Source organism: Rhipicephalus microplus, chromosome 10, assembly GCF_043290135.1.
Source record: "Rhipicephalus microplus isolate Deutch F79 chromosome 10, USDA_Rmic, whole genome shotgun sequence".
Classification (NCBI taxonomy): domain Eukaryota; kingdom Metazoa; phylum Arthropoda; class Arachnida; order Ixodida; family Ixodidae; genus Rhipicephalus; species Rhipicephalus microplus.
Window position 1 is genome coordinate 89,941,286 of NC_134709.1, and position 24,639 is coordinate 89,965,924.

The 24,639-nt window shown below is 47.2% G+C and overlaps 1 protein-coding gene across 4 annotated transcripts in view; it reads right to left on the bottom strand.

Annotated features, from left to right (window-relative positions):
- The window catches only part of heph (polypyrimidine tract-binding protein 1 heph), a 161,098-nt gene extending 137,184 nt beyond the window's left edge, over positions 1–23,914 (bottom strand). For 3 of the 4 annotated variants that reach the window (XM_037432630.2, XM_037432632.2, XM_037432629.2), the window contains exons 1-2: positions 23,546–23,914; positions 6,635–6,659 (exon numbers count right to left, since the gene is read on the bottom strand). In XM_037432630.2, coding sequence (XP_037288527.1) covers positions 6,635–6,659; positions 23,546–23,571 — 51 coding nt within the window. In that variant the 5' untranslated portion in view covers positions 23,572–23,914. The remainder of the gene's footprint in view (positions 1–6,634; positions 6,660–23,545) is intronic. The other variant, XM_075875855.1, reaches the window with a different exon arrangement.
- Between the last annotated feature and the right edge of the window lie 725 nt (positions 23,915–24,639).

The window sequence follows — 24,639 nt, forward strand, 5'->3', positions numbered from 1 at the left end:
TTCCACTCCCCCAAGATGAATCTCGCGAAAACAGTGAGAGATGAGTCCGTATAAAACTTTACTCAGCCATAATGCCAGACAGTGTTCTTCGCTCCAGCAAGGTGGGCGACCCCCAAGATGAATCTCGCGAAAACAGTGAGAGACGAGTCCGTATAAAACTTTACTCAGCCATAATGCCAGACAGTGTTCTTCGCTCGAGCAAGGTGGGCGACTCGGCTTGCCCTGGCAGCAATATTTGAAACTATCCCATGGTTCCTTGTCCATTGCTTCAGACGACTCAAATCACAAAGCCATCTTTTTCTCAGTAGACCGTACACATTAACTACCCTTTTCATCCACTGGCGTAGCAAGGGGGGTAGCGCAAGGGGGGTTGAAGAACCCCCGAGGCCATCTGCCCGCTTATGCAATACATACAAATGCACACACTGATATAATTAAGTATATTTGAATCAGGGGTAATGGGGAGCACCTATGGCAGTCGAGTTCGTTCAGGTGCCAGGGAGGCTGGTAAAATATGCTTGCTTTTGAGAGGGCGCTAGCCCGTCCATACCCCCACTGGTCCCACCCCTTGTTTGAACCCTTTAAAGAACACTAAAAAGACGAGATTTTTCGATTGATAAACTGCACTCTGAGAACTCTAATGCCTGAAGTTTCACTGTCATAAAAGCTTAATTTGAATTTCGCCCTGTAATCTCTGCACGTGACATAATTCCACAACGTATTCCCCATACTTTCGTGACACTGGCTCAATGACATTTTCGAAGACTAGGTGTGCCAAGTCTATGGCACCCACAGATTACAATACACTTCAATTTTAGCGATGAGAATCTACGTTAGGACCCAGTAGACGTCGAAAATTGATGACTTCACAGTGTTTGGAGCAAGAATCTCAAGGTTTTCAAGGTCACCCACAGTTTTTTTCGTGCGTTTTCTTAATTACCAAGCGCCGTGCCGCGGTAAAAGTGGTGTTTTGGGGATTGTGAAATTGTACTTTATTAATACACGAAAAAGCATTTTCCTCTTTAGTGTACTTTTAACAAAGCTTTCAACGCCCAGCCTTTTCAGCACAGATTTCGAGATCGAAAGCATTAGACATGTTCTTCGCCTTATGCGGTTTCCGCAATGCCTCCGGGATCGGGCCAGCTCTCATCATGCAATGATGACACGAAATAAACTGCTATCATCATCCGATCTCGCAGGATTATCGAGAGGCGCAGGTTCGATATGTCGCTTCTCAGAACAGAGAACTGTGCACACGTCACTGCTGGAAGGCCAAACGACAAAAAAAAAAAAAAAAGTGGGCACTAGTGGAGCAAGGCTGAAACCTACAGCTAAGCCAGTGCTCAAACTACGCTCGGACACGAAATATGTGACGTCACACACGGAGATCTCGGCAAAAAATTGGTAATTTTGACCGTCATTATCTTCTCATTTATAAAACCTATAACGCTGTAAGTGACAACATTATAATTCTCACAGTACAATTTATCAACCTCAAGGGATCTGTTGTGTCACTTTAGTCTCCCTTTAATATCAAAGTGATTAGAAGTATGATTAGGACTGTACGTCGTTCGTTCAGGTGTATATATTGCAGGGCTTTTCGTAAATTTTCTTCTCCGGCGAATTGGTCAATAACAAGCGCTGAACTGCAAAACATCTGCAGAACATACGCAAAACATCTCTCAGCACGGCTGCTACAGGCCGGCTACCAAAACTGACACTGAGTGGTACAATGGAGGCCAACAATGACTTCGAGTGTAGGCACGCCACAAGACTCTGCCTGCAACCCGCAATTGATAATGGCAAACGGACGCAGAAAACAACAGGTTTCGCCCGCAATTACTTCACGTAATGAACTCGCCTTAGAGACAAGTCGCCGGCAGCAAATGCGAAAGAATCTGCCCGGGGTGCAAGTGGGGTACAGTTCTACACAAGGACGACTGGAGACGAGTTGGGTATAGTAACTTCCCAATTCACCACAGCGGCAACTGCAGGTTACGTCGACTGCGCTTCAGGAGTCTAGGAGAAAAAAAATCACAGCATATCTACGGAGTGAATGATGATGAGTGGGGCGAAGTGTCCGTTTGTCCTTGCTTCCATCCATCCATCCATCCTTATGTCTGTCTGTCAGTCCATCCGTCACTCACACTAGTGCCACCTGCCGAGTGAGTCAGACCCACCGCTTTAGGAGCTTCACCCCTAAAAGAATGTCCGGAAAATTGGGCACGTACCTGCATGCTTCGCTGCAAATGTCTTCGAAAGACAATAATCTTCTGCCGGCCTAATTAGTGCACAGCGTCACATTGTCAACGCAGCTTAGGAAACACTAGGGTCTTTAAAATTGGGTATCAATGTATTTTCTAGTAAATAAACACACCACCTAATACTTACGTATTGATGTTGTGCCACAGATATGCTTAACATTTGCTATTAGATTGACAATGTTCGCAAGTATGAGCGCTGCCACCAGTTCAAGGCGGCTGGGCGTTTAGCAAGCGCTCAAGCTTGGCCGGGTGGCTGAATCACTTCGTGTGACAGACAGACAGACGAAAATTTTTGTTCTTTGCGTTCTAGTATTCCAAGAATGATTATAGTCTTGAAAACTCAAAACTTTGGGGTGGTCGACCTATGAATAGGGGCTTTTTCTTTTTATCCCGCTTTCATTTCCTACCTGACCAATAAAGACAATTACGAAACGTCAAAATATCGCATCACCGCGCTAGGTATCTTATCGACCGCGCTGTCGTATATTTGGTTTCTGGTCACATATTTTCGCAGAGGACGCATTCTAGCAGCGTGGGCAAACTGCAACTTGGCACACATTTTCACGCGAAGGCCATTCTAGACATCATCCGATGTCGTCACAACAATAAATAACGCCTAGCTACGGCTTTTTGAACAAAGCGTAGAACTCGTAGCAGTCCTTTCAACCAATCAGACATGACAAAGGGTGTTTAGATGACACCTTTGCTTCACACGACGCGACGCTGCCATTGTGGTGCTCCAATGCAACACAGATAGGCGCCGAATTTGACAAAATGATGCAATTTTTTTATGTTTAGAACCAACCGCTCATTGGCCTAGTTGGAGTGGGTGTTTTTTTTTTCTTTTTTGAAATTGAAAAAGAGCACAGATTTTTGTCCTGCATTAGTAAAGTATGTTTTTACAGTCCCGAAAACGCCACTCTAACCGCGAAACGGCGCTTGATAAGCACGAAAAGAAAATCCAGGAGGAGATTCCACCATGAAATTCTCACGCCAAACACTGATGCCATAGATTTTGAAGGTGTCCTATGGGTCCTACGTCATTTCTAATAGGCAAAAAACGTCGGACATTGTCATCTCGGGTGCCATAGACCTAGCATATCCGGTTTCAGAGCTTTTCATCGAGCCCACGTTGCAATGCGAAAGTTACACTTTCAAGTTAGAAACGCCACGCACGGAGATTTCAGACACGAAACTTTAAAATGAACCTTGGACATTGACTTTCTTTGCTAATAATTAACTTACGATGGTGAAACTTGAAATTAGACTTCTCAGAGTACAGTTTATCAATCTAAACTAAGTCATTGTTTCGCTTCAGTCATATAAGCAAAAAACACTGTACTCTAGCACCTTAATTGCATGTAATGAAGAGTACCCCAGTGCTGCAAGCACAGACAAGGACGAAGCTAATAAGGGAGCCGTGCGTTCCAAGGCAATTAAATGAAACTAAATGAAAGTTGATCCGCTCAAAACGTCGTAATGTAAAGGAAGCACCCTTCAAAACAGCGAGGTGCCTTGCCGGATGAGACGTCAACACAAACAGGATGTGCAGGGGCAGAATGAGCAGTTTCTCATACTAACTGTCACACCCAATCTCATGAGGGAAAAAAGATGTTATCGTAAAAAAAACTGATAATAACACGCGCACTGCTTTGTGGGCAACAACGACGATGGTAAACAAAGTGCCCGTGTGTTTATCATAGTGCAGTGATACCGTAGATCGTAGAACAAAAGCAGCAGCAGCACACATAACAGAAATGTCCGAATGTCTTCAGCACTGCTGGGTAGCACCAGCACAAATTATCTTTGGCCGTCAACTTCGTAACGTTTGACAGGGTGTCGTGTGTCATGCGAGCATGGAATGAGTGTGTGACCAACACTTTTCATTGTTTTTATACTGTCCTTAACCGTAACATACCTGACAAGCATCTTGTGTTATTGACACCCTGATTGATCGATTTGATTGATATGTGGGGTTTAACGTCCCAATACCACAATTTGATTATGAGAGACGCCGTAGTGGAGGGCTCCGGAAATTTCGACCACCTGGGGTTCTTTAACGTGCTCCCAAATCTGAGCACACGGGCCTACAACATTTCTGCCTCCATTGTTATTGACACCCTGACCGACCAGTTATTCGTTCCCTATGTGAATGAGAGATGCTTCGCCTCAGAGCATCAAAGGCTGGCATTGCTATGACCGACGGTGGAGGTGAGGCCACTACTTGAAATTGTCCTGACTGTCTCCACGCAGAGACTCTTCTAAGGAAATGAAAGCACCCGCTCTTACCTTATCTTATTGTTCTTTACATATAGTCAGCTATCTGTGAAATTAAGCCAAAATAAAATTAAGCCCTGTTATATCTATCCACACAGCTAAATTTTTTAATATGCTTCTAACTCCTTGTAGAAAATTTACGTAAACCTTAGGTAAGCAAGCGCGGCACAAGAAACTTCGGCAACACTCAATGACTACACCCAAAAGAAGAAAGATTCCATTCACAGAGTTGTGTGATTCGTCGTCACAATCTTCGAGCAGCAAAATATTAGAGATTAACAGCTCTGTAGCCATCACCTAGGAAAGTTGAAACTTCGATGTCACTACCCAGCAGTGCCAAACAAGGGACACACAATGCAGCTTTAATTTATTTTGTATACATTTTCCTGCGAGAATTACTATAACACTGGTGCTGGTGCAGCTACAACAAAAATCAGCGTTTCAAGCCTTTGGCTTTCGACATTCCTCTGGCATAGAAGGCCATCTTCGCACATTTATGAAATATGTTGAAACCTCATAACAAAGTTGCATCTTACATGAAAACAAGGTCACTATATCCAAAAATTTGTTAAGAAGGTACATTTTGCCCTGTTTATTACAAGATTATAACTGATATTTTATTATACCCAGGTTCATTATATTGTGGTTTGAGTACTTGTTGCAAGTGAAAAGATTGCCAAGTTGCAAAGCCATGCGAAAATGAAAGGATTGCGCTTAGGCAACCTCATGTACGTGTACAGCGAGTAACTTGCTTGCCAGCTTATCTGGTGCTAGCATGCCGGCTGGCACCACGAGCGCATCGAAGTACAGTCTGTAGAAAATCACGCAAAAGTAGGCAATTGCCTAAGTTTTCCGTTGTGTAGCACCGATGGAAATGAAATTCTATGAATGGCACTGTCACATTTACATGACTGGGCAAGCATGACAGTGCTGTAGGAAGCGATCAATGAGAGCTCTTCATAGGTGTAAAAGGCAAGAAAGTAGGCAAACTAACGAGAAAACCACTTCAAGTGCCACAAAAATTGACATTTGCAAAATTTTACTGTTATGCAGCTGACAAACAACCATCCGGTCCTTCACAGATGACCAGTAGTTTTGGTCGCTGCCTACATATTACTCACACGCATTCTGCAGCCGGCATCAAAACTTCACAATTCACAGAATCTACAAGGCAGCCTGCTAGCCAATAATATAAAAATTTAGGACCCTTCGCATTTTTTTAATTCAGCGGTGGTCGACTAAGCTAGTGACTAATTTTAATGAACTGTTGAGTCTCAGCAACAAACTGGACATTGCTATTAAAAAAATTAATTTGAACTTCAAGGGCATGTGGCCTCAGATCATTGAATCTCTTTGAAGCCAAGGGTGGCAGTACTGCTTGCTTGGGCGATAACAGTGACGTCAGCAACCAACTCAGCTGTCATTTTTAGCGCACCCGCTTTAGTAAATTTATGACTAGTTGCTTTTGATAACCATCTAGGCTAAAACGGCTTGAAAAGAATGTGGGACAGCGGAGATGGCAGTTGCCACACTTTTCCATCCCCATTGTACAGCTGTCGTGTTATTGCACTGATGATTTGATTGATATGTGGGGTTTAACGTCCCAAAACCACTATATGAGTATGAGAGATGCCATATTGGAGGGCTCCAGACATTTAGACCAACTGGGGTTCTTTAACGTGCACCCGAATCTGAGCACATGGGCCTAAAGCATTTCCGCCTCCTTCGAAAATGCAGCCGCCGCAGCCGCGATTTGATCCCGCAACCTGTGGGTCAGCAGCCGAGTACCTTCGCCACTAAACCACCGCAGCAGGGGGTGTTAATGCACTGAAGTGGAGCAAGGACAATAGACTACTTCAAACAGTAAAGATCTGATGATGTTCCTCTTGTAGGACTACAGGAATCATGTCTTTGCTGACCTGCAAAAACATCAGCTCTACGTGTGTCCCGTGCTTCACAAGGGCTCCTACGCTTGTCTTAGCTGAAAGCATCATGAGTACACCATTTTGTTTTTTTTTTATCCCCCAAAAGCTACACGTTACCGGCAGTGGTGCTAGACGTGCAAAGAGAGAAGGAAAGAGAAGACTACTCACTCGTAGTATGTCGTTGCTGACTTCACTGCAAAGGAGAAGGAGAAAAAAAGGGGAAAAACAAATATTAGTCAGGACAAGCCAAAGCCGTTCAAATGTGCAGAGATGAAAAAAAAAAAAAAACGCGACAGATGGCGCGTGCAGAAAAAACAACAGGAAAGTAGATTACGTCACGAGCGATCGACAGAGTGGCACAGGGTGGGAAAGGCACCACAGCTAGCAGGTGACACAAACAAAAGCACCCAAATCACAAGCAAGAGACAGATCAAAGGGTGCTGCTGAAAGATTTGAAGCAGAAGAAGGGCACAGTCTAGCAATATTTTAACAGGGCTCAGCTTTTGCGACATCATTAAGAAACGCCATAATCTGTCTGCCTATCATAACATCCTTATCAAACCTGTTTGTCCAAGTGTTCTGGAATGTAAGATGATACACGTATAAAGAACCAACTTGTTTCATATGCAGATCACATTTCAGTGACAGTCTGTGCTTGCTGATACCAAGATCATTGTTTTTGCGGGGCAATTCAGAAAACACTTTTATATACCTTATCTACTGCATCACAATATCTGAGATACCTAAGATATATCAGAGGTGTCCCAGACATAACCACGTGCCAATACGCCCAAAAGCATGAGCCATGCTCACAGCTCCAGCCAAGTCAGATGTAGATGATGTTTTATTAGCTAACAAACACCACGAGAGGAAGTCTGCAAGTCACTATAGGAAGTATGCATGCTAGTGGTTCATGGCTCGCGAAGTCTCGTGTCTAGCCCACTAGTCACCTACAATACGGGTGGGGAGGGGGAAGCACAAAGTCCGCCCTCTACATTCAATTATTAGGAAAGGTGTTGTGACACCCCCCCGCCCCCCAAGGGGAGCTAACATGCCCCTTTAAAAGGAGTCTTACAAATGCCAAGTCTTGAAATGTGGCAAAACGTCAAAGGACTTTTTCGTCTTGGAGCGCAAAAAAGAAAAAAAGAGCGCTGCACCATGTTTGCGTGCTAGGTGAGCCATACTCTGCAATGGAAAAGCCCTCGTACGGCAGAACTTGCTGCTGGAACAGCTTTATCAGTGTGCCGCCGCAAATGCAATAAGAGGGCCTACATTCATCCAAAGATAACCACCTGTTTCCGGATTTCCAAAGCATGCTATCGGCAATGCATAGGTGCTTTATGCCGAGAGACAACGCATTTGTTAGCCAAAGAATGGATCAAGCAACTGAGATAATGAACACTTTGTCGTTGCTTATCTCTACAAGAGCTATAATATAGAGGCAGTAGACTGGTGTGCAAGACGCAAAAATGGATAACGAAATCCGCTGAAAACAGAGCTCGCACAGGCTTCAGGAGAAGAGTCAAGACATACGGCAGGCCTGCAAACATGTGCCAGAATCGGTCAATTATTAAACCTTGCAACCCACTTTTCAGTTCCTACCATTCCAGCACGATTGTCGAACGATCTTTCAACACAAAGGCAAGCAATGAGATCCAATATATGCAACACCCTACACTATGGCGAATACTGCCGATGTAGTTGGAAAGAATTTTACTGGGCGACAACTTATCTTCGCAAGAAGCAAAGGCTATAGAGGCGGGACTACCACACATTCGTGCTGCTCCACAAGCAGTACGGTAGGCTGCAGTTGATGTCAGTTTAGCTTGCTTGCATAGTTAACGCATATTTTGAAAATACACAAAAATTCTGTATGGCAGACATGTGAATTGTACGGTGTACATCTTCGTGGCATATTACAAGCATATTTTTTTTTTTAGAACTGAACAGCGCATTTGCCGCCACACAGTTACCTAACCCCCCTCACATGATGGATGCCACCATTACTTAGAAAAACGGGTGTGCCCAAAAGTGGTGCTATTAAAAAGAAAGAAAAAGATGGCATTTTCGCAAAATGAACAAGAACTATTTTTAGCACAACTAGTATTTATTTTGGCAAGTAGTCGCTAAGTGTAGGTAGGTTCCGTATCAAAACCTGCCTTGCGAACTTTTTCACACGCACAGGTGTATATTGGCAGCAGATTCAATGTCGCAGTAGCTTCTGGGTATTGGGTATAACTACATTACCAGTTTACACTCCGAAGAAATGAAAAAGTCACACTTCAGTCACTTTAGCTTGGTAAAATTTCTTTACTCCCGAGAGTGCCGTCAGACTGAAGGGCTCTTTTGACAGACGAAGAAAAAAATACCGAGGAATGTTCAATCGCACTGTCACCTCAGCTAGCTTTCATTATGATATCTTTCCTGCTAAGCAAGAATAAACTCACAGCCAACGCTTTTACAAAATTAGCTTACTAAAATAACAGCGAAATCATTTATCGATCCACTGTTGTTTTAGCACAAGCCACAGATGGAAGTGAATGATCGTGAATGATCGGTAGAGACACAGTGCCTGTAGAAGTACTATCATCTGCATTTTGCATCTTGGTTAAGCACTTGACAATGGGCAGTCATAGAAATGCTTTGCATATAAATATAAAGCTAGGAAGAAACAAAATAAAGGGTCAAATTACTTTTAATGTGTGCCTCCAGTTCAAGAACATTAACATTTTTTTAATTTTTCAACACTTTGCTCTACAGGCCTTACATAATCAAATTTGTCAACAAAAAAAATTTTTACTGTCATCCTATCCGCAGCGGTCACATAATGCTGTGTTACTTCAGCAACTGGACTTCTCTGACTAAGAAAGATCGCATGCAATGTTTAGCCACACGCAGCACTCAGCAGCAGGTATTGTTGGGTGCTATATATAGTCGGCAGCTGCGTCCTGCTGCTGCCAGACCGAACAAGAATACGTGAATACATTTCGTTCCAACAGACTTGATACCACCTGCCACAAGCATTCAAACTAAATGGTGCTTTCTCTTCAATACAATCCCACCAGCAAAATGTGTATCCGTTTGATAACGAAGGCATACGATGATACCAGGAACTCCAACAGGTTGCCTTTCTCGACTGCGTATGGCAAGGCAAGCCTAGAGTTCCCAAACTGCTGCTTCTAAACGTTCCCCAGGAGCAAACTTGCCTAAAGCTACAACCTTTAGATAACGCATATGAACATTTTACGGGCACGTGACAGGTTATCCGAACTTATGGTTATCTACTTATGGTTATCCGAACTTATCTACTTATGGTTCCCTCGCTTTCGGTAGAAGGTATTCAGAATCCGTAAATCATTGCGTTCTGCAAATTTACTAGTAGCTCCCCTCTGGCATTTCTAGTACCGATACCATACTCCCCTGCTTCCTGGTCTCCAGCCTGTTTCTTCCCTACTTTTGCATTGAAGTCTCCCATCAGTATAGAATACTGTGTTTTTACCTTACTCATTGCAGATTCCACGTCTTCATAGAAGGTTTCAACTGACACGTCAGGGCTGGACGTAGGCGCATAAGCCTGTACCACCTTCATCTTGTATCTTTTATACAGTTTAATTACGATACCTACCACCCTTTCATTATAGATAAAGTATTCCTCTATGTTGCCAGCTACGTTTCTGTGGAGTGGGAGGAGCCTGTTGAGAAACGGCGGACCGATCCCACCGCTGCCACCACTGTTGAGAAACGGCGGACCGATCCCGCCGAAGCCACCACTGTTGCGAAAGACGGCGACGCCGACGCGGTCCCGGAGGCGCCACTGCTTTCGACCCCGCCGGGAAGGTCACCAGCCGTTTGGTAGCGTATGTTTCTCAGCTCGCGACTGCTTCTGCGCAGAGCTGAGGAGACGAGCGGACGAGACGACGGTGAGTTAAACAAGGTTTATGTACAGCATATATACAGAGGCGTTACAATTTCGGCACTGGGGCCGGCAGAGACTCGAAGAGCCGAGCTCCTCTCTCTAACACATAGGTCAGCCTTTCGCCTAAAACCGCTGATCGCGACGCGCCGCAGGGCTTCTTTTATTTACACCGGGCCCAACTAAAATGTCCAATCAGAAGCGCCGCTGGTCTTCAGAGCAGGCTCCTCCAATGGGGTTCGCCGCGCGATGCGTCAGGCCACCAGACATGAGGACGCCGGCTCGCTGTCACGTGCGACGCTGACTCAATGCACGTGGGCCACAGATGCGCCGCGCGTGTTCACGCCGTGGAGTTGTTCGCGCCCGGCGGGCTGCGGGCTGGCCTTGACCCAGATTGCCTGTTTCAGAGGCACGGACGTTTGACGAGGACTCGCTGGCATAACAGCACCCCCGCCGCCAGACAATGCACCGGAAAGACGAGCTGCTTCCACGGGGCTCGGATGTCAGGTGCGCTCGTTCGCCAGGTCCCTCCAGGTTCGCCTCCAGGGCCATGGGGAGAATACAGCTCCAGACTGTTCCGGGAACACATCCCATCATTGACGACGGATCCCCGCTCCACTGGCTTGTCGCCACAACTTGCTGGCCAACTTCGCTCGTCTCTTCTGACCATTTTCGGTTTCAGCACTTGTCGATGGTTCTGCAACTTGCTAAGAACGGTTCGACAACAGACAACACACGACACACGCAAGTGCCTTCGGTCACCCGACAGAACACCAGACAAAGTATAGTACAACATATACCTATCTACGTGTTTATCGGAATTTTGTTCCCTCTACCTCAAGAGGCACATGTGGGACAAAAGACCCTTAAAATGACAACTCAATTTTTTTTTTTGTTTCCACGTACAACAACGTAACGAATTAGAATACCACAAAGTTGGTCCCTTGAGATCACTCTGAACGAGAGCGCTCAGCCCAGGTCGTAATGAGGTAAAAATTTTTCCCCGAATCGCCAGCGAGAAACCGAAAGGTTGAGAAGTTACTAGCTGGAACTCACTGCTCAATGCACCTGCATTAACATTTACCTTTCCTTTTTTTTTTCTTTAGCGAACGTCAAAGTTGCGCTGTGGAGCAACATGCTCCACCTCAGTAACCGGCCACTTTTAGGCGACGATACCTATGCGGCACCAAGAGCGGCTCACACTTTCGACGTTGCACAGGGGAACAACGATACGGCTTGCTACGGATTGACTCCTCACCGCTTAGCTCGATATCGTGTTCGATCACCCTCATGTTTCCGGGGCAGTCCGAAAACACGTCTTCAAACTCGGGACCAATCTTTCTCAGGTCCTCTTTCTCAGGTCCTCCTTCACTTAAGCTAGGCTCTAGGTTTATCTGCTCCCAGATTACTTTCGATCTCCTTTCGATTACCTCACTAGAACTAAAAATTTCTGCTTCCTCTTCCTCTGAAGCCTTCAACAGCTGATTTACGACCGCTTGATGTTGAACATAGGGTTTCATCAAGTTGTAAATTTTGTTCTGCCGCCTTCCTACTTGCACCTCATAATTTGTATCGCAAGGCTTCGATAATACTTTGGCGGGCCCTTCCCAATCAACCTCAAGCTTGTTCCTTTTGGATGGCTGCAGCCGCATTACCTGATTATCAACTTCAAAAGCGCGCTTCTTCCCCGATTTCTCGTAGTGCTCCTTCGACAGCACTTTTGCCGCGTTTTTCTGGCTTTCCACTGGCGCTTCAATGTGGCTTTCCGCTAGCGCTTCAATCGAGAGATCCTCACGCTGCTCTCGATTGAGCGTCTCTCGATCAACTCTCGGCAGCTCGCTCCAACCTTCCGCTACAGGCGAGAGCGTTGCAGCCCTCTCGCTCTGATTCAATGGCGCCATGTCGTCTCCCCTTTCTCCGGAAACCGCGCAGCTAGGTTCGGCGACGGGCCGCTCGCGTGACTGCTCACATGACTCATGTGGAAACTTTCCTTTCTGGGGTTCCGTCGACCCGCCGACAAGGTCACTTGAGAGTTCACCGCCTGGAACCAGATCAAGCTGCCGCGATAGCTTTCGCGCTTGCGATCGCGTGAGGGCCATGCACGCAAAGTTGGGGAAGAACGATTTGCCCTGCTCTTTGAGAAGCTGCTCCGAGTTGTTGGAGAAGAGATAAGGAAAACGATCGGGAAGCGCGGCAGACACAGCCGCTTCGGTGCGAAGCTTACCGAACGGGCCTTCAATGACAACCGTGGCGATAGGTAAGCAAGCACTCTGCTCCTCGGCGACTTGCCTGATCCACGCACATTCTCCTGTAAAGTCATCCGGGGACACCAATGAAGGATGGACAACATCCATGGTTGCCGCGGAGTCTCTAAGTGCTCGACACGCTTTCCCATTCACACTAATTGCTTGGATATACGGCTCCAACAACCGCATGTTCTTTTCCGATTCTCTAATTGTTGCAAAAGCAAACTTTTGCTTACAGTTTATCGCGATGTGCCCTTCCTTTTTGCAGTTGTAGCAGATTAGTGGCTTCCGTGATTCAAACGCCCGTGTGGTATCAGTGCGTTGTTTAGAGACCTCACTCGATTTTTCCGCTTCTGTTTTCCCTTCCTCTACAGTGTCCTTCGTAAGAGACGGGTCCCTTTTGAAATTACGATGCGGAGCGGGTTTCCGTTGATCAGGTTTCTTTGAAAAGCCCTCTTTTCTTTCATCCTTTTCAACGCGCACTGCCCTGCTATGCAACTTTCGGCGAGTATAATACTCCTCAGCTAACTCTGCTGCCTTGTTTAGCTGTACTTCACCAAGTTTGTCCTGCAGCCAAAGTTTAACATCCTCCTCGATGCAGCGGTAGAATTGCTCCAATGCAACGCATTCCACCACTTTATCGCGGTCGTCATAAACACCTTCGCCCTTGAGCCATTCAATCAAATCGGCTTTAAGACGAAACGCGAAGTCAACGTGTGACTCATTCCCCTTTCTAGCATACCGGAACCTTTGCCTGAAAGCCTCGGGTGACAACTTATAACGTCTCAAGAGCACTTCCTTAACCTCGTCATAGCTCTCAAACGCTTCCCTCGACAAGCAAGTTATCGCGTCGGACACTTCGCCGGGAAGAAGAGCTAGCAGGTTCCGCGCCCAAAGAGACTGCTCCAAAGCATTTCGCTCACAGACGTGTTCAAACTTGACGAGATACTTCGCCATGTCCTCGCCCACTACGAACGGTGGCAGTTGATCCCGAATTCTAATACCGCTGACCTGAATCGTCGGAGAAGCTGCGCTAGGCGCCTGCGAACACTGTAGGATTGCCAATTCTATTCGTTTCATCTCGAGACGCTCCTGTCTCTCGGCCTCCTCGCGCTCGCGACGTTCGCGCCTTTCAGCCTCTTCACGTTCGCGAGCTTCTCGCCTTTCTTCACGTTCGCGAGCTTCGCGCCTTTCTTCACGTTCGCGAGCTTCGCGCCTTTCAGCCTCTTCACGAGCTTCTCGCCTTTCAGCCTCCTCACGTTCGCGAGCTTCTACTTCTCGCCTTTCAGCCTCCTCACGGCGTGCTTTAATATCCACCCAGGCCTCATCGACTTCCTCAGCCGACACTCCCTCATCCTTCATGATCTCAAGGATCGCTTGCTTTCGTTTCGCACGGCCCAAAGTAATGCCGAGTTCCTCACAAATTTCGATGAGTTCCTTCACTTTAAGGTTCTCCATCGTTCACACTAGCTTCTTGCTGTTTGCCCCTGTTAAGAATCTACTTGCCGTACCCACTATAAGCCTACTAGCAAGACGCGCAAGCAATTTTAACACTGCCGTGTTTACCCCCTCCGCCTTAACTTTGGTTTCAAAGCACTTCGACTTTGCTTGAAACGATCAAAGCTCACTCTAATGCTTCACACAGCCCTTCTCTAAACTACTACAACCTGAGCTAGAGTAGTCTGGTGAACTGAGGGGAAAACATCAGGCACTCACCGCATCGATGTCGCTGACGCCGGCCGATCCCACCGCTGCCACCACTGTTGAGAAACGGCGGACCGATCCCACCGCTGCCACCACTGTTGAGAAACGGCGGACCGATCCCGCCGAAGCCACCACTGTTGCGAAAGACGGCGACGCCGACGCGGTCCCGGAGGCGCCACTGCTTTCGACCCCGCCGGGAAGGTCACCAGCCGTTTGGTAGCGTATGTTTCTCAGCTCGCGACTGCTTCTGCGCAGAGCTGAGGAGACGAGCGGACGAGACGACGGTGAGTTAAACAAGGTTTATGTACAGCATATATACAGAGGCGTTACAATTTCGGCACTGGGGCCGGCAGAGACTCGAAGAGCCGAGCTCCTCTCTCTAACACATAGGTCAGCCTTTCGCCTAAAACCGCTGATCGCGACGCGCCGCAGGGCTTCTTTTATTTACACCGGGCCCAACTAAAATGTCCAATCAGAAGCGCCGCTGGTCTTCAGAGCAGGCTCCTCCAATGGGGTTCGCCGCGCGATGCGTCAGGCCACCAGACATGAGGACGCCGGCTCGCTGTCACGTGCGACGCTGACTCAATGCACGTGGGCCACAGATGCGCCGCGCGTGTTCACGCCGTGGAGTTGTTCGCGCCCGGCGGGCTGCGGGCTGGCCTTGACCCAGATTGCCTGTTTCAGAGGCACGGACGTTTGACGAGGACTCGCTGGCATAACAAGCCCCACTCCCAGTTCCCTTCTGTCAGCCAAGCCCCGATAGCAAAGGATGTGCCCGTTCTGTAGCACTGTATAGACCTCATCTGTCCTCCTAACCTCACTGAGCCCTATTACATCCCATTTAACACCCTCTAGCTCCTCGAATAACACAGCTAGACTTGCCTCACTAGATAAGGTTCTAGCGTTAAACGTTGCAGTGTTCCGGTTCCAATGGCGGCCTGTCCGGATCCAGAGATTCTTAGCACCCACTGCTGCGTTACACATCTGACTGCCGCCATGGTCAGTTGCTTCGCAGCCGCTGGGGACTGAGGGCCATGAGTTAATTGACGTATGCATGTGGGAGGTAATGGCCAGATACTGCACCGGGGTGGCCAATCCTTCTCTGGTGAGGGAGGGCATTACCGGAGGTGGTCACCGGCGAGGCCGCACCCCAGGCCTCTTAATGCAGTTCCATCACCACACGGACTTTTTTTATAATCCGGTTGGGAACTGCACGGCGCCGGGATTCGAACCACGAACCTCTTGCATGCGAGGCTGATGTTCTAACCACTACGCCATTGCTGCTATGAAATCGGAATGAAATAATTTCAGTTTTCAAATTATGTACTTTTGAAACATTGAGTACAACACAGTTGAAGTCTGCCAACACTATGGTACGCCAGTAACTAAAGGTAAAAACTCATGCCGCGTTTTTAACGAGTCATAAATGTGACCCGCGGCAGACACCGGCAATGCTGTGGAACGAGTCTTGCATAAAAGCGGAAAAGTGTCCCTGCTTAAAGGGTGTGTACATTCACGGCTGGCGGCCGTGGTATGTTACGGTGATTGTGCGAGTCTCTGCCACCTGACGCACGTGGTTTTTAGGGGGCGAAGCTCCTTAAAATGTGGGTCGTTGCCTCCTTTGTAGTAATATGTAGCTAGTTTTAGTTTATGAATTGCTCAATAGATGGCATTGTGTGTAGAGAGCGAGAGAAACAACTTTATCCCTTAAGAGAAAGGGGCTGTGAGAAGGCGAGGGATCTTACTCACGGTAGGCCTTTTCTACCACCTCAGCCCACCTCAGGATAGCCTCCTGAAGGTCGATATTGTAGCTGCGCATGGCAGCCTCCCATAGCCCCTGACTACTTATTTGTTTACGAATATGAAAGCTTGGGGCAGGGGAGTGATTTTGACATTGCCACATAATGTGGTTAAGGTCCGCTTTCCTTACCGTACAAAACTCGCAGTCTGAATCAGGGTAAATTCAGGGATAAATTTTGTGGCGTAAGATAGGGGAGAGAAAAGTTCGGGTTTGTACTTTACGCCAGAGGACCTCACGCCTGCGGGAGAACCGACGTTGTAAAGGCGGTAGGATTCGGCGACCGAGGCGGTAGTGCCCACAAATGTCATATGTAAGTAACCTTTCTTTAGATGTATATGCAGTAGGTAAATTGTTGGTTTCTGAAACATCCCTTAGGCGAGCTTGCGCTCGGATCGTGAAAGCTCGAGCGCTTGCGTGGGCCGCCTCATTAACAATGAAGCCCGAGTGAGCAGGTGTCAAGATTAACGCAATAGGTTGGAATGGCGGATTACTTGGGAGAATGGCTAGGGCTGTCCTGCAAACCCTACCCGCTCTGAAGTTGCATATGACAGTTTTCGAATCGCTGTATTGTGTGTAGATGTCCTTGGAAATATCACTAGGTGGCAATTGACGATTTCATATAGTTGACAGCTTAACGAATTGACAGTCAGGCGCTTTGCCCCACTCATCATTATTCCCTCCATGGATATGCCGAGATTTTTTTATACAAAAGAGAGACAGACACAATGGAAGGCCACGAGACTTTGGTGCCTGTGTTCGTCATCGTTAAAGGGGCCCTGAAACGGTTTTGACGATTTTGTACAAACACATAGAACTGGTAGACCAAGTTTCAAGGGCAATTTAGAGACTGATATGAACTCTCTGTGTAGTGGAATGTGGAAAAACGGAATGTGGAAAAACCGTTTTAAAGACCCTTTAACTAATAGTAATAGTTACCGACCAGCCCAAAGAGATGCTAACAACTTAAGGTGTTCACATGGTTGGCAACTCCAGCTGCTAATTTTGCTTTAAAAATGAACATTAAAGGATAAAAACCCACGACTTCTACATTCGTGATGCGAAAACTTTGCATTGTCTTGTTTTAGTACCAAACTCTTGTTATCATGCCTATTCAAATCGTTCAATTTGAACGATGCATGTTTAAGTTTGAATGCTTGCGCGCTCGCAGAGTTTGCGAGTGCCTAAAGCCATCCACGTAAGAAAGTGGGAAACGCACGAGGTCCACGATATTTTCGATGTTTTTCGCTTTAGGGAAGTTTTTCTCTTGTCGCAAGAAGCATCGGGTTGCTGTGAGAGCGTGTGCCGATCGTTGCATAGTTTTCCCATGTGGACGTTCCTAGAAGACGACATGTTTGTTGCGAATCAAGCACATCAACAGCAGATTTGGGGGATGAAATGAGCAGCATTGAGCCTGGAAAGGATGTTGACAAAGAATTTCAGCCCAGATGACCAGGATGCGTCAAGTGAAGCCGCAACATCGAGCAAGTGAATGTCGGCTGTATGTGTGGCGCACATTTTGTTGTGCAATTAGTAGTTACAGGTGCCGGAGCGTGCACTCGCAGCAATTTTACTCATTTTGAGGGTCTCAACATCACACAGGCATGATTCCTGGCCGGAATCTGTAAAGCGTGTGCGGCGTCTTCAGAGACGAAACCCGAGGTCGAAGTGGGAGGCGCGCTCCCCAGTAAAGCATGGGGCTTTGCCTGGGCAGTCGATTCCTTCCAGCTGTGTTTTACTGCACATCCGACCAGCATGATGTGCGACTACACTAACAAATATGCATTTCACCAATTGTTATGCCCACAAGCATGCTTCTTTTTTGTTCCTTGCCTTTCTAAGTGTCACGGACTCGGACCAAACAGACCCCGTCTGCAATGGCAAGCTGCACAGGGTACCCCAACTACGGCAGCACCCTCACTAACTTTCTTTTTTATGGAAAGAACAATTTTTGGCAATAATTTTTGAAACATGTACAATCTTTTTCCAACATAAGAAGCAACAAATTGTATACCTTGAATTGTTTTTGAACTCACCATTTTTTAAGCTGGTCCACTTTTTAACACCTTAATTGTATAATCACTGCATAAATTTTTTACATAATGCACATAATATATATACAATGTTTATGTTATTGGACTGACCATTCTTTAGGTACAGTTTGGTACCAAAGAATGTAAACAAGGCATTATCTAGCTGCAAAAAAAAATTTTTACACCTAATCAAAACAGCCACTTTTTTTGTGGTAGCAAAAGAATTTAGTACCACACGTTTAGACACAAAGAATTCTGCACCTCGCCGCCCGATGCCCATTGACTGCCCATCATGGCTATAGGCTGCTTGCGAAGAGGGCATCGTAACTGGACGCCGTGTCCTCATCGAGCACAGCGGCGGCAGGAAGAACGCATTCAGGAACCCTAGTTTAAACATACGGGTAGTGCCCCCAAACGTTTCGTTCACATCATTGTTGTAAGTTTCATTAGAGTGTGCCAAACAAAAACAGCCCACAATCCCCCCCTCCTGCCATCTCTTATTCATACAAATTAAGGAAGAGCAATGAAACACAATGCCAGACACAAAAAATATATGTACTGCCAAATTAACAGGCAGGATGCAAGAGATCAGCCAACCATGGCAGAGAGATAAGTCGGAAAATGCACATGCCAAAAGAGCCGAGAGCAGACAGATGTTGCCTAGCACTTGTAAATGACGTACGATACATGATAGAGCCAAAGGAAATGTTACAGACCCCACATTATGGCTTGCTGTTCACAATCCCTATGTGCACCTTGTTGAATGAAGGGTGCATTTTTTTTTGTTTTTTGGGGGGAGGGGGTTGACTTAACACTTAATACATTTGTATTAAGTATGTGTGCGTGTACACAAGTACAGTACTCCAGTATTAAAAAGGGGCCATTTAAGGCTAAGTAACCCCCATACTTTCGTTTGCACCGCCCTCAGTTTGAGTTATACTGGCATAATTTCTACTCCAATGCATTACAGCCAAAATTATCTTCAAAGACTACATTTGTCAAGATATGACGCAGTTATCTTAAGCACCTGCGCACACTAGTTATGCTAAAGAAATCTGGTGTTGTGCTTGAACCCATCAGTACTGTACGTATACATAAGCACCCTTTTTTTAGTTTGAACGTACACTATCGTAATTTGCCGAATCCCCTACTCCCTCCCAACTTGCTGTCCAGCCCCTGCAGTGCCGCCTTCGTGAAACTCAGCCATCCACCTCGAAAAGTTACGAAGCCCTGGGTTAAAAGCCAACTCCAAAGCCAAAGACGATTTTTTTACCATGTCAAGCTCATGGCATTTCTATGTTCCTGAGACACTCAAGTGATGAGCCCAATAGCTGAAATACTCAGGAAATTTGAAAATAACTTTTAATAAGCAAAAATGTGCAATACCGAAACCCAACCAAGTGCCCTGCCCGCGTATGACCAGAGGCCGTGTGCTGGTTCCACCCGCGTGGAGCATGAAAACTGTGAAAGCCAGTTTAGTGAAACACCGACCAAACACCACAGAGGAAGGAAGAAAACATTCCCGTGCTATACCTGCGCCAAACATCGCCGCCTTCTCGAAAGCACGATAAACGCTGTAGCGGCGAAAGTAGCGATGCCATCGGCTGTCGCTTCCGTTGACATGCCAAACATGAAGTCACACAGACAGTGTTGCCAATAATTCTAGCAAGTGAGGTGCGCTTTTTGAGGCAATTTTTGAAATCCATTTGCAAACAATCAGTGCATCACTCAAACCGTTTATTTGACATAAAGGACGAAAATGTGCAAAGGAACATGCCCAGCGAATTTCATGGAGATTGATTGACCTCAAAAAATCGCTGAAGTTGGCCTCTAAGACAAGCGGTAAACTACAGAAGGAGACGATACCAAGAGCACCCTTCCTGCACTTTTTTTTTTCTTCTGTGGTTTAACACTTGAACCTTGAACACCAAGAAAGAATCCTCATTTGAAAGTGACAATAACAGATGCAAGCCATGTTGACCAGAAGGGCTGCACAGCAATGTCTTAGCAAACAGATGGTAGCATAGCTTTCAGAAGAAAAATCAGGATAAACTGGAGACACTTTCAAATGAGTTGCAGATGAGCTGTACATGTCGCACAGCCAGCAAAACTTGTGTCAGAGACCACTGCATTAATGCTGTTAGTGAAGTGCAGTCAAGTCTGTCCGCCCATCACAAGCACACAAACGCATGCAAATCCCCGCTATCTTGAAAGTACACATAAAGTGCAGCAGACTAGTTCGCCATTTATGAGTGGCCAGATGAACTCGCAACCTTAGTGCAACTATACGGGTTGTGCACTTGTCCACAGCTGTCCTACTTGCATTTACACAAATGTGCTAGTCCTAGACAGAAAGGTTAACAAGCTCAATTAGCAACTATGGCACTGCACTAACACCTGGTCGGGAAACATGTGAACAAAGCCTAGCTTTTACTTTTATATATTCATATGATCGGCATATTGTAGCATATGCAGTGACTCGCAACGTCTTTTACAAATGAGCATGTGTGCTACAGCGGCAAATAGCCTTCATATCTACTTGACATCTTGAGGTAGCCAATGACGAATTTAAAAAGTTTCCAGGTATAACGTGGCAGCAGAAAACACAAGACCAGGTTGAAAGGTGAATTATGGAGGAGGCCTTTGCCCTGCAGCGGACTTAGTCAGGCTGATGATTATGTATATATTTGCCGCATATTCTGAGCAGATGAACGCTGTTGTACTGACTGCTCCAACTATTGTCAAGCAGAGGGGCCGAAACACCATAATGCAGTTCTCTTTCTCATTACCCCTCCGATTTTGCATAACTGAACTGTTCACTGTGCATCTGTGTACATCCCAGTAGGAGTCTGTATGGAGTAGTTGAGCTTCCGGCTTTGCTAGGCGAAACGTCTTGGGCAGGTGCGGGGGGTCGTAATTCGATTCATGACGTAGAAGCAGCTAAGGCTACACTGCACCAGCCTCAAGGCGTTAGGTAATCAACACCGAAACAATGTCATTTAAAGCTTATTGAAAAAGCCGGAGTCTCTTAAAATGATCACCAGGCCGCTAAGGGTACAAGAGGATCACCACCAAGTAAATCCAGGAGGATAGACATTGAGTGTTTTGTATAGCCGGCCGAGACTGTTTCGTCTGTGCGGGTTTTGACGTGGTGCGTGCCCTAACGGACATGTTGATCTGCACATACTGCTTTATATTGGGAATTATGTTGGCAAGCATTCGTGCTTTGGCACCTCTGTGCATTAACCGAAATTATTGCTTTCTTTTTTTGTGTGTGTAACTGCATATCCCTGATCAGCCTCAAAGCGTGCACTGTTTGCTCTGAAAGAGTCGGGCACACGTAAGCCCAAACGCTCAATTCTTTGGCATCACTGAACTTTACCTTTCCCCGCAAAAACAATGCAAAGTGACTAAAACAATGCAAAGCGATACACTTCTTTACACTGACCAGGCAGGTAGGTTGACAGGCATGCAAACTACTTGGTAATTGCTTGCACAGCTTTTTAATGCAAGGGCAGAAGGAATGCCAAACGCCAGCTGCCCTGTATACTGAGGGCCACAGCATTGTCTTCTATTTACCAGGGTGTGATACATCACAAAGCTCTGCCGTGAACGGCCATGCTTAAAGCGAACAGACACCAATTGGGCTTAACGTAACAATCAGCGCAGCACTAAGAATGCGAAACAACTAACACTAATTGTGTGTCTAGTGGCAGTAGCAGAACCCATTGCGCTGTTAGAGTAGAGTGTTGCTGCGGCCACAAGAGAGCGTGCCCCGGCGTCATTGGAAATGTCAACGCGATTGAACGTGCGAGGCAGCACACGGACTCCATTTTTCTTTCTCTTTTTTGCGAAAACAAACTTACTCGCCATGGCAGTCAAACACGCAGCTGCCATCACCACCGCAGAGTGGCACTTGGCGTGTAGGAGGTATCGACGACTGTTGGCACGCCACGATCGACATAGTCCCGCACGGGGGTCGGTCACGCCACGAGGAACAAACCATGAGAACGTACACGACACCGTAGAAGAAAACAAAATCGAAGCAGACCCCCCACTAAAGCGAACGTGCCTCTCGCGCGAGAAGAAAAGAAAAAAAAAATGTTCCACTCCGAAGACTCGGTCAAAGGCGGTCCCTTAGGAGACCAATTCCGACCTATTTCGCGTTTGCCGAGGCACCAAATAAATAAACGTTAATAAATGGCAGGACACAAGATATCGCGAGGCACGCCTCTCCACCCAGCAAGCGATATGGCGAGGCAGCCGGCCACTGAGCGGGAAATAACAGCCAGACGAAATAAAATGTGGCGTAAAACGGCACGCTTTTGAGATGCGACCATCGCGTAAAGTCGTGACGAAAGCGGGAGATTACAACGTCACTTCTTTTAGGCACTTTTGTTTCAGCCCGGGCTGCTGCTACAACCACCTGTTGTTTAAAAAGCCAAGCCACGCGCAGTGTCATAAGCCGCGGATTCGCGTTTTTAACGCCGCAATTTTTCTCTTTTTTTTTTTTTTACGGCGTAGTTTGCCCGCAGAAACGCTTCGGACGGGCCTGCCCGAAGCAGGGAAAATCCACGCATGTCACGGTATTGCAAGAAACGCACAAAAGAAGAAGCGATGAATGAACTGCCGCCAGCCACTGAAAGGCTGCCCCGTTGCCTGCGCCGCTAGCTTGGCGTTGCATTTTTGTACAGGCACAGCCACGTCATTAAACGACCAGTGCTGCCACGAATGATAATCTACGTTCGTGCGGAAACGAATAAAATCACCCCCACCTTTTTAGAACGCAAGGCTCCAACAGATAAGCCTCGAATCGAAAGCCGAATGCTTCCAGCTGCCATTAGGTATCTGCCACACGGGCTGGTACAACCACTTTCCTCAAAGTTCAAAGAACGTCGTGTTTCGTGTCACGCCCAGGCTAACTGAATCGTAAAGCTTAGCACACACTGTAAAACATAGTACGAGTGCTATGGGGCGTCAACCAGGCTCTACCAGCCTCGCACGCATACGGGATGCGGCGCGTGCGGTCGCAACTCCGCAACGCGCGGCTGACATGACTGCACGCGCCGCCTGCCTCGTCATGCGCAAGCGGTTCACGGCGCGTCTAGCGACTACTCGGAGGGGCCACTCGGACGTCCAGGCGAAGCAGAAGAGTACGACGCGAACAGCATGCGGCAAGTGTTGTTGCCCCCTTGACCGTACCCGACGCGCAAACAAAAAAAGGAACAAATCAACAGTTGAGCGCCTGCCAGCTAGGCCTTTTTCTCCTACTCCCGGGTCGGAAAAAGCTGGACGCCGGCGCTGCACGCGCGTCTACCACGGGCACGTCGGCGCCAAAATGAAATCGGCATGCATTGAATTGAACCAGACGGACCAAATACTCACCCGTTCATAATAGCGACGCAATTCATTTAAAACTTTGGCCCACGTCTTGTGTCGCACACGGATGGCATGCAGCAAGTGGTTGCTGCGGGGCGCGCGGGAGAGGAGGGCGCAGAAGAGAAATGCCTCCTCGTTATTTTTTTTCCGCCGTCGTCGGTCAACCCGTCACACAATATGGCGGACACCACTGAACGCGAGAAGCACAGTCCGGATAAGACCGCTACGCTGTCCGCCTTCGTCGGCGTCACTCGGCAAAGGGCTCGGTTCTCAGAAACGTCGCCGCGGGTTTAGCAGCACGCGCGGACACCGACTTGAAGCGCTAAACGAGCGTTGTCACGTAGTACGTCGCAGTGGCAAGGAGCGCGCGCTGGCTTGTCTCTCGGCTCGCCGTAATAACAAGAGAGGAGGCGTAGAGTGCGAGCGATGCGTGACTAAACAAACGGTGGCGACCCCTGGCGTTCAGGTCGTGCTGACAGCGCGGCGGCGTGGCACGCGCGCGCGCACGTCTGGAAGCGGAGTGAACGCGGCAGGTGATCAGCGCGCGTAGTCGGAGCGAAGATTCCCAGCCCGTATAGTACGGACCTCGAACGGTTTTTGATCATTTCCGCACGGTCCGTTACGAACCGTGAGAAAAAAAAAAACAGAACGAAGCGCCGAAACTGGTCTTTCCGAGACGAACCGCAGCGGGCCGGCGCTGTTTCCTTGACGCTGCCGTCACTCTTCGAGCGTAGCGTTAGTGGAACTACAACATAGCCGCCTAAAATTGCGTTGCTGCCTCGACTTGAAACAAAAAGAATTATTGCGAAACGTCTAAGTTTAAGCGTAAATGGTCGCCGCAAACACCAGCGTAAAGTATACACAAACGCACGAAAGGCGCGACGGGAAACGTCGATCACAAGAGCATATTATAACGTCTACTAAAATTACCGAGATCTCCAGAGGTTCTCAAGGCGCCCAGCACGTGTCTTAATTTTATTGCATCCCAAAGGTATGTTTCTGAAGCCTGCAGTAGCTGGATCACTCAGTCAGAAAGAGAAAGAGCGGACCTTATAAGTTCCCAGGTTTTCTCATTAAAAAATCTAGGGACTTTGAGCAGA